The sequence below is a fragment of the Adelges cooleyi genome, unplaced genomic scaffold, assembly GCF_023614345.1.
Source record: "Adelges cooleyi isolate 19-005CV unplaced genomic scaffold, UGA_ACOO_1.1 ACOO_flye_CR_arks_rails_tigmint_CR_PRNA_21, whole genome shotgun sequence".
In the NCBI taxonomy this organism is placed as follows: domain Eukaryota; kingdom Metazoa; phylum Arthropoda; class Insecta; order Hemiptera; family Adelgidae; genus Adelges; species Adelges cooleyi.
Genome location: NW_026095871.1, coordinates 11,212,187 through 11,228,748, shown reverse-complemented (window position 1 = coordinate 11,228,748; position 16,562 = coordinate 11,212,187). Strand labels below are relative to the sequence as shown.

Below are 16,562 nucleotides of genomic sequence, written 5' to 3'. Positions count from 1 at the left end.
TCATCGGTAACAAGAGTTAAATTTTATATTAATAGTATTTATAATTTACACGACAGTTTTTTGTTAACTAATATTATAATATTAATATATTTCTGAACAAATTTGAAACAACGAATACAATTGTTAGTTATTTCACTATTTAATTTGATATATTTTTTTCTTGTATTATAATAGTAGTTTTTTGTGAATGAAACATACAAATATGTCTTGATAGTAAATTAGCCGTACTTAGATTGTACGCAGAGCTATAAAACAGAGCGTATGAAACTTTAAAAAAATTGACCAACTAATTGGGTACGTACACTGAACAGTTTTGATTTCTGTGTAATATAAGGCTACGAAGTTAGGATATCCGCCACGACCCTGATGGATTAACTTGTATGACAAAAACGTTTATTCCTTTGTCAGTCGAAAGTTATTTATTAGTCTGTATTTGACTTTTAGGTATCCACGAACCACGTCGTAAAGTCTTTATTTTGGTCAGTAAATATTATTCGTATTTTTCTTTAAATCTTTACAAACTAACCTACTACCCATTTCGACTTATTGTATTTTTAAAAAAAAAGTACCGTTCAACAAAATATTAAATGTCATATTATTATATTAGGTATTATTGAATAATTGTTAACAAATGTAAAATAGTAAACTAAAAATTATTTTTGTCGAAATTTTGATTGAAATAATTTTCAATTAAAAGTTTTACCAAAATGTCCAGTTTTAGCTTTTGGTTTTAAACCAATTTTACCAATTTAACTATAATTTAAATAAATGACAATACTATAGAAACTCGATTGTATTCTTAAACAAGTATTTATCGAATGTGTTTTTCTAATTTCAATATGTATGAGCATAAGGTAAAAAAAATTGTAAACAATATTACATACCATATAGTTATCATTTGTAGACGTAATTTTGTTTACTACATTATAAAGACATCTATTTATATACTTATAAAATAACCAAACAGATGCCCGTTGACATAAAATGTGTTTCTTCAATAATACATTAGAACTAACATCTCGTTAATATTAATAAAAGTCAAATGAAATTGTCCAAGTTCATATGAGTACAACATACACATTTATTCATGGGCACTCATTGTTTGGCATAATTCATATTTCATAATTAAAGGATTAATATCAAACCTCATGTGTTAATAATATTCTACATAGAACGAATATTAGCATTGACATTATATTAAAATATTTTCGACTCATTGCGTCATTATGATTTGATCGATCGGTGGTTATTTTCGTACTGTATTAGTTTAATGCAATTCGCAAAAATGCGGCCTTTTTGACATTTAATAATTTTAAGTAAAACTAGGTAAAAAAATATGTGTATATATATATATATATAAACTAAAAATATAAACCAACACACTATAAAATAAAGTAAACAATATTAATGCGTTAAAACTTTTGTGGATTGATATATCAATTGAGTAAGTTTCGGATACATCCATGTCACATGTTATATGCCGACGTTTCGGACTCTTTGCAGAGTCCATCTTCAGGGAAATAGTGGTCTCGACTGTTCAAATACCGTGACAATACTGACATACTAATATCGTCCTTTACGGTACTCTCAGATTACTAAAAAAAACAATTAAGAATAAAGAGGATTGCGAAAAAAGGATACCCAACATACTAACCATGGGAGCTGAAACAAATTATAATTACTTGTTCTTCAACATCGAAACAGTTAACACTTTGGTTATCTAATTTCTTAAAAAAGCCAAGTTTTGATGTTATGGAAATCCATGAAAAATATAAGTACTACTTGATAGACACGAAAAAATGTGAATTGTTGCAAAGGAAAGAACACGTAAAATTATTGAACTAGCTACTACAGTTAAGATGGGCGAAAATCGATCTATATATATATATATATATATTCCATAAAACGGAAAAATCAATCACTATCCAATTTAGAAAACACATAAAAAAGAACAACCCGTGAAAATCATCAGAAGTATTGTTCCATGAATCAATACTGTAAAGTATCTTTATCTCGATAACCACCTAAAATTTAAAAAACGTTTAATTCTACAGCTTTCAAAGTAGGTTGAGTACGAGATATAACCAATTATACTTCACTCTAACGCTGTATCAATTAATTCAAAGGATTAGTGTTTTTAGTATGTGTATAAAATCAATATTGTTATACTATAAACAAGCACGATTTAACAAGTACGACTGACTGAAATTTGAATCCATTCAGACTACAGCTCATAGCACTATTCAAACACCCCATGGTTTGTCTGAAACATAACCTTAAGAGCAGCATACCCGCAATGTCTTTCATACAAGAAGACAATAAGATAATTTTAACAGGATCTTGTCTGCTAAATCAAAAACTCAAGTTACTCAAGACATAATAATACTATTACAGTAATAGGCCAATGGTTCTCCTAAATACTAATGAATATACTAATGACATGCTCACATCAAATGCAGAGACATTTATCATCATTTTTTTTTGTGTGCGAATTGTTTTTTAGTTATTCTAGTTAACTATAGATTCCAATAATATACAAATATAGGATTTTATTAAAATTGTATTATATTAAAAAATTAATATATGCGGAATTAACGTTAAACGGAAAAATAAATTACATACTAAATAAACAAGTTGTTACAAGAACTTTTTCTCTATTAGACATACGATTAGGACAACTATTAGTAAAATAACATTTTGTTAATAATTAATATTAGAGAGTATGATGTAGCGAGTTAAACACACTTTTTGAAGTGTTCTTAAATTATCAGTAAACATTATTTCTTATTTTTGCCTAAGCGTAGACGATTAATTCAAGCGGTAAAAAGTATATATCGGACTGTTGAATCAAAAGCCATAAAATATCGAATTAACAAAATCATAAATAATTCTCAGCGAAAACCAATAGCTTTGTTAAAATATAGCAAACAGATAACAAAATACGTGAGTTTTCCAGGCAATAAAAACGTCAACAAGTTTACATAGGAAACGAAATCAATTTTGTTTTGTTTCCGTTTATTTTTGGTAACGTTTTTAATTCTTGTCTTTTTCCTGTGTTCAAGTAACAGTTTCAATAATTGAGAGTTAAAATGTTTTCTTGATTAGTGGTAATAAACACAAATATGTTGGATTAATACTCATTTCAAATGAATTTACAAGTCATATTGAATGCGTATTATTAATTATGATTCATGAAATTTTCGGTATTACTTTAAAAATCAATTAATCCACTATAAGTATATACATCCGAATGAAGCTTCTTTCAATTATAATACCACATCAAAAGTTCCATGTTTTTATGTGCTATTTGATTTTATAACATATTATATTTTTATTCAGTCATAACATTTGAAATCACCGAGACTTCTTAAATTTCTCATGTATATTGTGTTATAATAAAATCGGCGAAGAATAAATTACAAAACGCTAACAGTGCGCATAAAACAATTCATATTTGTTGGTAAATTATAGTTTTTTGGAAATATGGGATTCTTTAGTACAATATTTCCACATATTAACATTTATTATAAATACTAATAATTTCATTGAAGCCAATATTTAAATACATTACTAGTTATTTGGTTTTGAAGACTACTGATGAGTGAAAAAAACAAGTAAGTGATAAGTAGCGTAATACATTTTGATTTTAAAAATAAAACTTAATGGTGGATATAAAATAAAATATTTTTTTATTATTATATGCCATGCATACAAAGTCAACACCAAAGAAACCTTGGGGACTTATTACCATTTCTAATTTGGGTATGATATATATTGTTGATTCATATGGCTTAACGTTGTATTCGACGTTCACGCACTTACACTCATTTGTTAAGACGATTAACCACGGTTAAAATGTTAACCACTTTGCTTAACATAATATTATTAAAACCACTTGATGTACATAGTACAAAACAATGGGAAGGACTACATACACTAATGTACTTATGTTGACTTAATAAGTCAAGATAATATTATTAACGCAAATATTTTACAAAAACTACAATAGATTAATGTGAAAAGTAAAGCCATATTTTTTAATAATGCAACCAAAAAACATTAAATTGTAGGGTAATTGGAAATTTGATCAATAAATGACATCTTTATCAGCACACCTGTATTATAAGTTAACCAGACCAAAATTATTTTTTCAATGATGACATTTTTTACCACTGCTATAATGTATCTTTGTTTAATTTTTTTGTTTTATGTATTTGAATCCAAAGCCGTTTGACTTTACCATGATAAATAAATAAATAAAAATATAAGATATCGAAATTTGTTTAGACAAGTTAACCTCGTTTTGTCTAAAAAAAAATTGAGCTATACCTTTTAGACCCCAAGTACGATTAACTATTTTAACAATTTGTCGAAATCAAATAAAGCTTAAAGTTATATCCTTGCGGGTCAAGAAATGTCTTCGTAATGGAATTTTTAATGCGTTCTCAGCAATCTTGACCGGTTATTTGATTAAAAACTACACTGTTTAGTTTGCGGTATATTTTAACGGTCCCTTTAGATGGAACTAACTTAATGAGCTTTATCTCCCAAACGGTCAATCGAGTAATTTTTTTGTTCATTTATTTCCAACTATTACTTTCCGCGAATTTACTTAAAACGTATTTATTCAAAATAATATTTTTTTTTTTGCAATTATTGCAAATACTGACTCACCTGGTCAAGTCGACTGCTAAACACGAATGTGCGGTAGACGTTCGGTCGCGAAGACGTCGTCTGCTTGGACTTGTTGCTACCCCGATGACGACCAAGACACAAACTTGTTGCGGCGCAGATAAACGCGAATAAAAATACACGTCCCGCCGAATCAACAGCCCGGTCCTTGTGCGCAAGGGTACACAACTGCCACCGACGGCTCACCTGGCGACCACTAGCGTCGCTATAAGCCTTCGACATAGCGACACAGCAGCAGCTATCGTTTCGCGAACGGCCAAAAAACGACCACCCGCTATATGTAAAAATTTCCATGTGAAATAGCCATTCGCTAACGGTATGCGTTTTTATATATATATATATATAGTAAATATTTAAATTATTATATTCCATATTGTTATGTAAACCATCTTGCCGAGACTTTCCGGCGGACAAGGTCAACATTAAAGTTTCCGCTCTAGCGAAATGAATATGGATAATTTCTTGGAAACCTATGTGTTCCGCAACGCTTAATTCTGAACGCACAATAATATTATTCGTTTAACTTGAAATTAACTCCTAAACTGCAAGAACAGCAAATTTGGCAGATTTTTCATACTCCTTCGGCCTTTCGGCGACCTAAACATATTATTATACATACAAAATACATAAACTTTTACAAAATTATATTTTCATATAATTATATTAATACGGAAGGCGCGTGCACAGAGAAATCTTTTGGAATCTAACCTAATCTGGTACATACAGCCCCCCATGTTTTTTAGAGCATCCCATATTTAAGAGCCACTCATATTATGTATGAAAAAATATTTCAGTTGGTCACGATGGAAATAAGACCTATGGTGCACAGAGAAACGATGGTAAGCTTGAACTTTTCAAATTCAATTATTATAATATTCTTGCAAATCGGAATAATTACACGTCTGACGAAGACGATGAAAGTAATAATAGCGACACATTAAAATAAATCTAGTAATGAAATAAAATGTAAAATCTCAATGAAAATCACTAAATCAATAATAATTTGAGTGACTATGGTAGGCATAGTGTTGGTATAAGAGAAATACCAACTAAATTAGCTAAAAAAGAAATAATAACCTAAAATACTAATGTTAAAATTCTAATTATTGAAACTGGATATTATGAGGTAGTAAACAATGGGCTAAACTCAGAATGCTGGTGTAATTTTTGCCAGTTTGTTGCCCGCTATATTAACATTCACTCTTTTATTTTTTCAAAATCTTAAATAATAAATTAATCAAAAGGTAGACAAATAAATAATAGTACATTATGGTCAAGTCTCAGAGCGGCAATATTTTGAATTTGTTGAGAAACTAGGAACTAGGCAACTAAGCAACATTCCTTTTTCATTTACTGGCGTTTTTTTTTTTTTTTTGCTAACTTATAATGTTACTTTTATAGATTTTTCTTGTGATTTTGTTTATTATCTAAACTCTAAAGAAACATGTGTTTATAAGTGATTTTATGACTTGCGGGTATGATTAAATAAAAAGTGACTTTTCCAATGTCCTATTTTCCCTCAACATTTTCTTTACTTACGAACACAATATGGATACATGTGTACACTGTACATATATTTTCAATTAAATTTTAATTTTTAACGTTTTTTCCCATAGACGAAATTTAACACCCTATCCACTGCACCACACATGTTGAAAACATTTTTTTTTTAATTATATAATTTATTTACAATTATATTTGTAGTTAACTACAATACCAATGCTATAGGCAACAAAAAAAGTGCTCCGTAGATTATGTTTGCAGGAATTAGATTTACAAATTTTAAGGCTTTGATAAAAATGTGACTGTATATAGATTGGTATTACGTTTTTGAGCGTATGTACAAACTAAGCATAAGTTTAAATAAATAAATATAAATCAAGTTATTATGTACGTTACATATAATTATGTGTTATTTAATACACGAATACTAAAACATTATAATCGCTTTTTTAAAGTTGTATAAAAGACTACTTAAAGCCAAAAGTTATTGTTAACGTCACGCTATTCTTTTTTTCATCGTCTATACCTACTATACAATACACTGGTCACTGACATGAGATACCTGTTATTAGATATCAACTTTAAGTGCATACCCTAATATAAAAAGAACATTGAACCAAGGCTGAACGAGTTAGTGATTTACATGTATGAACTTCGTAAGTAGCTTAAATAATCTTAAATAAATTGTAGAAATTGTACAATTATTAATAATTACCAGTTAAGGTTTAATTACATTTTCAGTTGAAGTTACTTAGTATTTAATTTTTTTATGTTTTCTGTACTAATTTGAACTTACGAATTAATTCAATTGAGTTATAAAAAGTAAAATTCACTCCATTATTTACGTCCCAATTTTTTCTTGTTATTCAGAAAAGTATATTTTTCCTAATAGAAAAATTAATAAGATAGTTTTTAAGTTTTTTTAGAATCTAAACATTTAATAGTTAATAATTTATGTCTAATACTCTTTAGTTTGTTGGTGAATTTTTAATAATTATACACATTTTATAAAAAAAAAGGCTAAAAAGTTAGAACTATAACGTTCAATTCTGACATTTTTTAAATTTTTTTTTGAAAAAGAAATAATTATACTTTGGAAATCAACCTCTATAAATTTGTGTCCATTAAAGAATATGTTTTATGATACAATATTTTGGATTTAAATTTTATAATATTTTAATACAAGTGTAAGCAAATACTATGCACACAAGTTAAACCCTTTGAGCCATAGTGGTATTATATTGAAAACACATTTTTAATTTTTTTTTTCGATTGTGATCTGGATATAAGGTATCAAAATCTTAGAAACAAATTTGTAGTACAGAAATAATCTTACTTTAAATACATAATCAATAATAATCTAAAAATAGAACTGGAAATAGGTAACAACATTATACTATGTTTCTTACACGTAAGTGATATTTTTAGCTTCCAAACACAATCAAAATATAATTAACGAATTTGTTGTAATTTATTTATAATGCATAACGTATACCAATCAACTTAATGTGCATTTTTTTAATAATTGTATTTGTATGAAAATTGACAGTACAAAAGATGACTTTGTAATTGATACCTATTATTTCAATGCAATTTCCTCTTTCAAATCATGTAAATAATATGTTCTTTTTTATGATATGAATTATATGTAGTTAAAATCTCATTAAATTTAAATAATATATTGACCTTCGGTTAGGTTGGAAATTGATGGAATGTCGGAATGTGTTTTAAGATAGATTTGAGGCAATACTAGAACGTAGAAGAAATATAAGAAATAATTTCATCCTCCGTAAAATGGAGGGAGTAGTAATGTTTAAGCAATGGGTTTGATAAGGGTATGTTTAAATCATGTTTACCCAGCCCAGCTAGTTTTTTAGACATTTATGACATGTCAAAGTTGAAACTTTTACTAAACAATATTTTGTGGGTTCCCTGATTTTAATGGACAGAAACTTTTCAAACTTCTATTATTTATATTTACGCTACATGCCGACGAGGGTGAACATAATTCAATATTTATGTGCATCCATAGTTGATTACTAATAATTATATATATAATATATTTATATTGAATTAAGCGTTATTATTTAATTGTCTGTTCAAGAATATTTGATGCTATTTTTACTTCTTTATGATGTTTTATAAGCTTTCAAAGAAAAGATACTGGAACTAAGCAATAGTTACACTGGTCGTTTATCATAAAAAATCCCGATTATCTTTAAGTCTTAGTTGCGTCTGTACTCTGTTTAAATCTGATGGAATCTTGTGTAATAAAGTAGGTGTTAGTAGAAACGAATTGATGATGGGCGATTTTTTTTATGGATGTAAGATTACTTTACTATTTTTATCTTTGATTCGGCCAGTCAAAGAGGGATTTATTTTATATTAATGTTTTTTTATAACTACCTAAGAAATCTAAGCTTGTTGACGATCAGCATTCTTGTAATTTTTGTATGTTGTGTTAGCAGTTCCCAATACTTACCTTTTCTTGTCTGGTAAAAGTACCTGTAAAGCAAAATAAAAAATAAATACAACTTATATTTATAGTCTGTCGTTAGCGCTGAAGATGACAACATTGTTGCCGAAATACGTCGTTTACGTAGAGAGTGTATCATTGAATGGTTAAGGGTGTTTTTAATATTATTTTATTATATATAGGTAACCATAAGTTGCTCAAGTTTTTCTAGATCATCTAATTTATTTACGCAACCCAAATTTCAAACCTTATTTAATTATTATTTTATTATGATTATTATTGCATTCTTGTAATTCAAATGTTATGTAACCGTGTATTTTAAATGTTACCCAATAGCCACAGATGCTGCAGGTATATTACAATATTGAAAAAAAAAATGTGTTTGTAAATGTATTATAATATGATTAATATGAGTTTTGTCATTCACCTCCGCTTAAAATTTTCTTCTCAGTCCCCTATATAATTTACACTGGTCAATCTTTTTTTTTTACTCCCTTACCTTTTGTACGTTTATATTCTTTGTTTTTAAAGTAGCATAGTCTTTAAAAAAAATGTCTATTAAGTATTACATATTTCAGCGTATGACTAAATTATAGTTAACAAATAATGTATTATGTTTGTGGTCACATTAAATGTGTATACGCAGAACACGTGAAATGATGTAACTACATATAGTAACTAATAATTACTTTATCATGTGTCTCACAATACTGTGCATCACAACACATTATATCACTATCATTCTACAGGCCGAATAAAATTATATGAATATATAACCTACAAAAATGTTGAATAACTTTTCTTTTTGAAATTTTTTAATTGTGTAGGTTATTAAAACAAATTTGCGTTGAATTATTTTCTATGAAATTAATGTACCATTTTAAAATACTTTTTTTTTTTTAAATCAAATTGGTCCTTCTTTTCACTAATATTTATTCAATTCTAAAATGTTTTTATTCTAGTGTAATTATTATTATGACGTGTTTATTTATTTCTCATTAAAATATGGAAGGAAAATTATTGATTTAGTTTTTTCTTTGTGCGTTCTATGAACCGCTATAGTTTATAATTACACTACACCGCTACAATTATATTGGGCCCTAAGTTGGCGGATACTGACAGGAGATACCAATATATTTTTAGGTTTAAGTTCCGGCACAATCTTAAAAGGAGTGCTGTGTTAGTATTTAATTATGCTTAAAAGTCCATTGAAGTGTAAAATTAAATTTTATCGACGACAACCATTATATATGCATTTCTCTATCAGTGATTATTTTTTAAATTAATTTCTTTATCATTTGATGGCTTACAAAAAAGTTATCCATAATAATGAATTTTAAAAATATATTCGTTAAGACGTCATAATTGTGACCTATTGTGTTACGATTAAACATAATAATTTACAAATTTAATATATGTATATGCAATCAAATATTTGATAATCATCTGGCCAAAATGTAGTTTTAGTATGTACTTCTTTTTCGAATCAATATTACAAATGTATCGTTCTTCAGAATTGTTTTAGGGAAAATTTTTACCACGAGACATACTTTAGACTAGTCTTATGGTTGGGATACAACGCGTTATGTAATATATATTTTTTTTTAACAAACAAAAACCTACAAATACAACACATTATTCCAAAGGCACTGTATAAGTACTAAGAAGAGAACTAACATAATTTATAGCGTAGGCGAGTTTTTAGAGTCGTCGAATGGAATACCTATAATATAGTAGTAATTGAATTCCGTCGCGCTTCTTGTTGGTCACAAGACACCGCGTGTTCAGAGCTGTCATGCAAAAACAATACATGTGTTAAGACTTAAGTTTACTAATTTATTAACAACTGTAATGTACGGGAGCGCGGCTAATTCTCAAAACAAAAACTCATATCCTCGCGGTTGCCGATTTGATTTGAACGGACGGCTAATTTGAGATGACACGTTAAAATAAATAGCGCTCGAGTATGCTATAACTTAATTTCCAGTTTACCCGTCACCGACGACTACCGTCAACCCGAGTATACGCATCTGAATGTACTGAAGTGAAGTATTCATTTGTTTTGTAACCTCTTCTGGTCAACGCGCGCGAACAGCTAACAGCGAAATAACTTTTTAGAGAAAACACTCAAGAACAATATATGAAGTGCCCATTTTGAATTGGTTCCGACCATGTGTTATTCCTTAGTAAAACTATGATCAGTGTCTGCGTACAATAACTGTTGATAAATAACGATGAGGACGTATGACATTCGTCCTACGACATAGTAATAGTAAATAAGTAAATATAATAGCTACCAGAGATTGTATAGTGATCTCGACAAGGACGTCACTAGATCAACATTTTAAACGGAGTACGCATAGTAAAAAAACAGTATTTAGACTGCGTTTTCGAAAAAGTTACAAATAAGGGTAGTTCTTCTTACAATTTGTTTAACTGTAATAATGTTTTTTTTTATTAATACACTGTGAAGAGGGCTTCAGATCCCTTCCCTCCCTTCCAAAAATTTGATAATTTTTGTATAGTGAATCTTCAGTGGTCTCTATGTTCAGTAAAGAAGTGTATATTATAACTATTATTATTATTCTATAATTGTTTTTTCGGTGGTTTTTGTAAAATCTTGACGCTCGGGATATTAAATAGTAAGAAAATTAAAGAAAATTATATGGAAAAAAAATTGAATTGTTTTAATAAATTTGGCTCTAACGAATAATAAAGGAAAGTTGTTGTATTCTTTCGATTGATGAAATACAATTTGTTCTGGTATCAATAGCTGAGGAGTAATCACTGAAATTTAGACATTCTAATATAAAGGTTGGGTTATTAAAAAAAATTGTTAAATTGTAGATTTTTTTAATTTTCTAAGAATGTTGGTTAAAAATCTCATAAGAATAATCTAAACAAGTTTTACACTTGAATCATTAAGATTATACCTTTATTTAAGTTTAAGAATTTAGATTTATAAAAGTTATGGGGAGGGGTGACTTTTAACTTTAACTTATCCTATAAGAAGACGGAAATGCAGGTGATAAGTCCGGGCAGTAATAATACGTCAATTGTAAGACAGCAAAACATTCTTTAAACTTAACTCGAGATCTTTTTGACAGCATCGCTGCATAGGACATTTTTGGTCGATTATGCAAATAAATGTTACTAATGACCGTTTTCACCGACTATACTTAAAATTTAAGGGTAGTTCAACAATACTGAAACTATAAGTTAAACTATACTTAAGTTTTAAGCATGGTTGTTGTAAACGGCCATTAGATTATTTATAAAATATTCAGAGTTCAAAAACTAAGAAGTGGTACGCACTCACTACAGGATTTTATGTATTCTTATAACTCGAAGGATGTACAGACTTCTTCGTATTTAAACAAGTTATTTTTTTTAGTTAGTTCGTATTTACTCATATTTATAAATTATAATTTAAATGTGATTTATTTTTTTGTATAACAGAAGAAAAAAGAGTACCCGCCGAGAAGTTATTATGAATTATAATGCAAATAAGCAACCCATTTAAAATAGTAATTATCGTGCTTATAGTTTAACTTTTAAGCAGTTTGTCATTTTCCTTAATAATATTCTAACCATCGCAGTTAAAGAGTAAACAAAAAATCTGTCCACATTCTTTTCAAAATTTTTAACCTGTCACTATTTAACCTCTGACCTATAGAATTTATCTGCTAACCAAAAATATTGCAAAACAGATATTTTAAAAGTTAAAAATTATATTGTACATTTGAGTTTCAAAAGCTGAGAACTGTAAGAAATAAGTATAAAAAATGAAAATACTATGAAGTTTAAAATATTTACAAATAACGTTAACCTATAACATGTTCTCAAAAAGAAAAACTACAGTACTGCAATATAATGATATTACATTCATTTATTATAAATTTATGTTAATTTACAACGAATAATACTAGGCATTACAAAATTATTTTAGTTTCAACACAAATAATTAATATTTACTTGACGAGGGCATATTTTATTGATAAATTGAACTTATACTTACTTATATATATCCTGGTCTCACAAATAATATGAGGGAAGAAAACAACTTTTTTTTCTCTAGACACTTTATTATAGAATTATTTTGCAAATTGAAAATTATACAAATTTTCATATAGAACATAACAAAACATGTAAAAAGTACTTACCTCCTAAAATATATTAGTTATTAGCACATTGAACTACAATAAGTACTTGTAATAATATGGTAATGGTTTAGCGTGGGCTGTGGGTAAGCTATCGTTAACGGTTAACGAGTTATTAAATTAGCGAAAATCGAGTTGAGAAACCGAACAAAAACAAAATTCAAGCGTTTGTTAATTTAAAACAACTACCTAATGTATATATTAAGTGTAATGTACAATTGAAATGATCGTTGTTATGTAATTGGGTATAACAGTACCTACAATAACTACGTAGCTTACTTAAAATGATTAGCTAATAAAAAAAACTGATCATCCTAAAATTATTACCTTCTCAACTTCGCATCGAAACTAAAATATAATTAATTAATTAAAGGCAACGGTTTAAACTGAATTACAATTATTTATCACAAGTAATAGAGGTAAATCATAATATGTAAGAATTTAAGACACAAAAAATAGTACATAGATAGTACTGGCATTGTTGTCAGAGAACTACACTATATTTCCTGTACAAGTATAACATACATCTATTTGTGAACAGAAAGTGAATGTTACTTGTCATTACTTGAGTGATTTGACACTTTATTTTTTGATGTGCTTCGAGTTTATTTCATATACAAATGAAAATTAATTTATCTACTTAATTGCATTTTTTGCATTTTTAAATATTTACCAATTTTACGTTTTGTTTAGCAAACACGTGAATACATTAGTAAACATAGTTAATAAACAATAATCAGTTTATCAGTGATAACTTCAATATTGATCAGTTACCATAATGTAATACATCAGCAGTGGCGTATTTACGGGGGTAGGGGAGGAGGTACAGACTACAGGGGTCTAGGGACCCATCAGACCATCAACAAATTAACACAAAAATGTATTTGATAATAGTTTTATTGTTGTTTTTTTTGTAATTAGGTATACGATTTCCAATCATTTTAGACATCCGGTTTTGTTTTTGAAAGACATATTACTAATACTTACATACTATAATGCCCACCTACCTATTTAATAGTTATGAATACCCCGATTAAGATTAGATTAAATTATTTATTCGCAACAAAAAAAAAACATGCAAAATAAAATTGACTTAGAAATTAACAAAATCCAATTCTCGATTTAGAAATACGGTGATCGTAAGTGTACTAGTAGTCGAGTTCCACGAAGCCTTTGACATTTGCTTGTCAACTCCATGCGGAAACGGTACGTGTAACCTGTACTTAGGACTGCGCACGTCTACCGAGTCCTCTTTTACATCTGTACAAATATCAGATAATTGTTCACCCGGTAGCTTAATATCAATGACCATCGCTTCACAACTCGAAGTTAATGGAGTCTTAGGACCCATCTAAAAAATAATTTCCTATCATTTGCAAACGCTTTGTAGCCTGTAGGTAACTAGTATACTGTATAGGTAAGCTCAAGATTTTGTTTACAATGCCTACTTGTTGTATGAATACAGTTAAGAGCTCATAATATTAAAAGTTAATCAACCCACCCCGAAAATTGTGTCTTCGGTTCCGACGTACTGCTTATATTTGACCTCGTATTCCGGTCTAGACCTGGTATCAGCCTTAACGTCCAGAGCTTCGGGAACAGCAACGATATCTTCTTCATGCCATATTTCTTTAGCTATCTCTTCTTCGGTTTGTAGCTCAACTATTTTTTCCGATTTATTTACTTGATCGTTTTTCATACTTTCTTTAGTTACTATTTTCACGTCTTTACCGCTTTTAGATTTGCCTATTAATAATTACAACACATAGGTATTATTACAGTTTTAGACTAATAAATTCTATAGACAGTCAGTGCTTTATTCAAATATCCTAAGCACGTACCACGGTTATCTACAGCTGTACCATGAAAAATAAATTGTTTTTCTATAAAATAGTATTTTTATGCAAAGATATATTAGAATACCCATATTTTTCAAAGATAATTTGTTCGATTTCCCCAAGGTCTCATTTTCCATTGTACCTATGTTGAAAATATCTAACTATATTATGTATGTTTTTTGCAGGTATAAAATATTATTCATATATTATAGTATGAATTTATATATTGTATGTACATCTCTAATTTATAGCTTTAGTTTAAATTTATTTATTTCATTATATACAGGGTGTAATGTAAAGTTCTACCGAGCTTCAAATAAGACATTCAGGATGCTCAATAAATGGTATTCATTTTTTTTTTTTTTTAAAATTATTTAAAATAGAACTCGTATCTCATTAAAAAATTGTCTTACGAAAAAAATAATTTCAGATTTGAAATCGGGAGAAAAAATCTTGTTGAATTGATATGTAACATGATTTTTTGGTATCTATTTATTTTTTTCGTAAAACAATTTTCTTAATGAGATACGAGTTCTATTTTAAATAATTTTAAAATTTAAAAAAATGAATACCATTTATTGTACTCATAGAGCATCCTGAATGTCTCATTTGAAGCTCGGTAGAACTTTACATTACAACTGTATATTATATGTATAAGAATGTACGTATTGGCACGCAATAACTTTTTGAATAAAAGTTGAATTACTTCCAACTCTACTTATATATTTTACTGTAAACCTAGGTAAACATTTTTCTTTTATTAAAAAAAAATGGTGATAGGCATCTTAGTTAAGTTTTAACACGAACCTATCGTAAGTGTTTGTATAAACAATTAATCAATTAATTAATACCGTTTAAATTATTCAATATAAATATATGTAATCAATTACAAATTTATTTATGATAGGTGAATTTATATTACCTTTATATTGTAACGTACCTACTGTCTGGTTAAGTGCAGTGGTCGTCGATAAGGAACGGTTAGATAATGTAACCATTACAATATATACGATGTATTGTAATCAAACTCTAGATTCACTTAACAATACTCATTAGTCATAACTATAAAGTACCTATCATTAATATAGATACTTTTTATTTTTTTATTTATTATATTTTAATTGTTTCAACATAATCTTGTTTTTACATATATAATATAGATACTTAAAAATGTAGTGTATACTAGATATTCACTATATAAATCCTTAGTCTATTTAAAATTGCATAATTAGTATAAATAAGTTTTTTTTACGTTATACTTTCTCTTACAAGAATTAAAAGTATTAGTAATTAAATCTAACAATAATCATTTTTTTTTAAAGTACTAAATACACTAAATAATATTTTGGGGTAATAATGTACATTTTTGATCAACACACACAATAATAAATAACGAATGAATATGAATGATTTTTATAAATATAAAAAACTTTCAAAGCAGAATAATACAATAGTTCAACAATATCAAGTCTCCATTTTTAAGTGCGCTATAACACATTATTTGATTGTCAAGTTCAGTAAAAGTAATAGAAAAATTAAATTTATCGTCACACCTATCAACAAAATTTGTATAAAATCACTACTCAAACTTTTAGAGTCCATTAGATATATTAACTTGTGTAATTTGTGAAATTAATTAGCCGCCTATTTACTTACATAGTTGAATTAATGATGTTCTAGGAAGATCATCCTCGCTATCAGAAGAATCCACTTTTGGATTAAGTATTTCACTCAACTTTTTCATATCCATAAAATCCATATTTTTTTTAACTGTACAAACAATGTACTTTTAAGTTTAATAGTATAGTTATAGACTAAACATTAAAGATTATTTTACACACATTGCTTATGATCGTCGTTGCTATGGTTTTTAACAAACACTTAAATACTACC

General features: G+C 27.9%; 2 protein-coding genes across 2 annotated transcripts in view; both read right to left on the bottom strand.

Annotated features, from left to right (window-relative positions):
• LOC126834345 (uncharacterized) overlaps positions 1 to 4,819 on the bottom strand; it is a 43,209-nt gene extending 38,390 nt beyond the window's left edge. Inside the window, exon 1 of the mRNA XM_050566200.1 lies at positions 4,675 to 4,819. The gene's annotated coding sequence lies outside the window, so the exon portion shown is untranslated. The remainder of the gene's footprint in view (positions 1 to 4,674) is intronic.
• A 9,015-nt stretch (positions 4,820 to 13,834) lies between these two features.
• On the bottom strand, positions 13,835 to 16,512 carry LOC126835041 (dynein axonemal assembly factor 6). The gene is made up of 3 exons (XM_050567346.1): positions 16,326 to 16,512; positions 14,333 to 14,577; positions 13,835 to 14,182 (listed from the first exon to the last, which is right to left on the bottom strand). Exons 1-3 carry the CDS (start codon positions 16,426 to 16,428, stop codon positions 13,925 to 13,927), a joined length of 606 nt encoding a protein of 201 aa, XP_050423303.1. The 5' UTR covers positions 16,429 to 16,512; the 3' UTR covers positions 13,835 to 13,924.
• Positions 16,513 to 16,562: the final 50 nt, after the last annotated feature.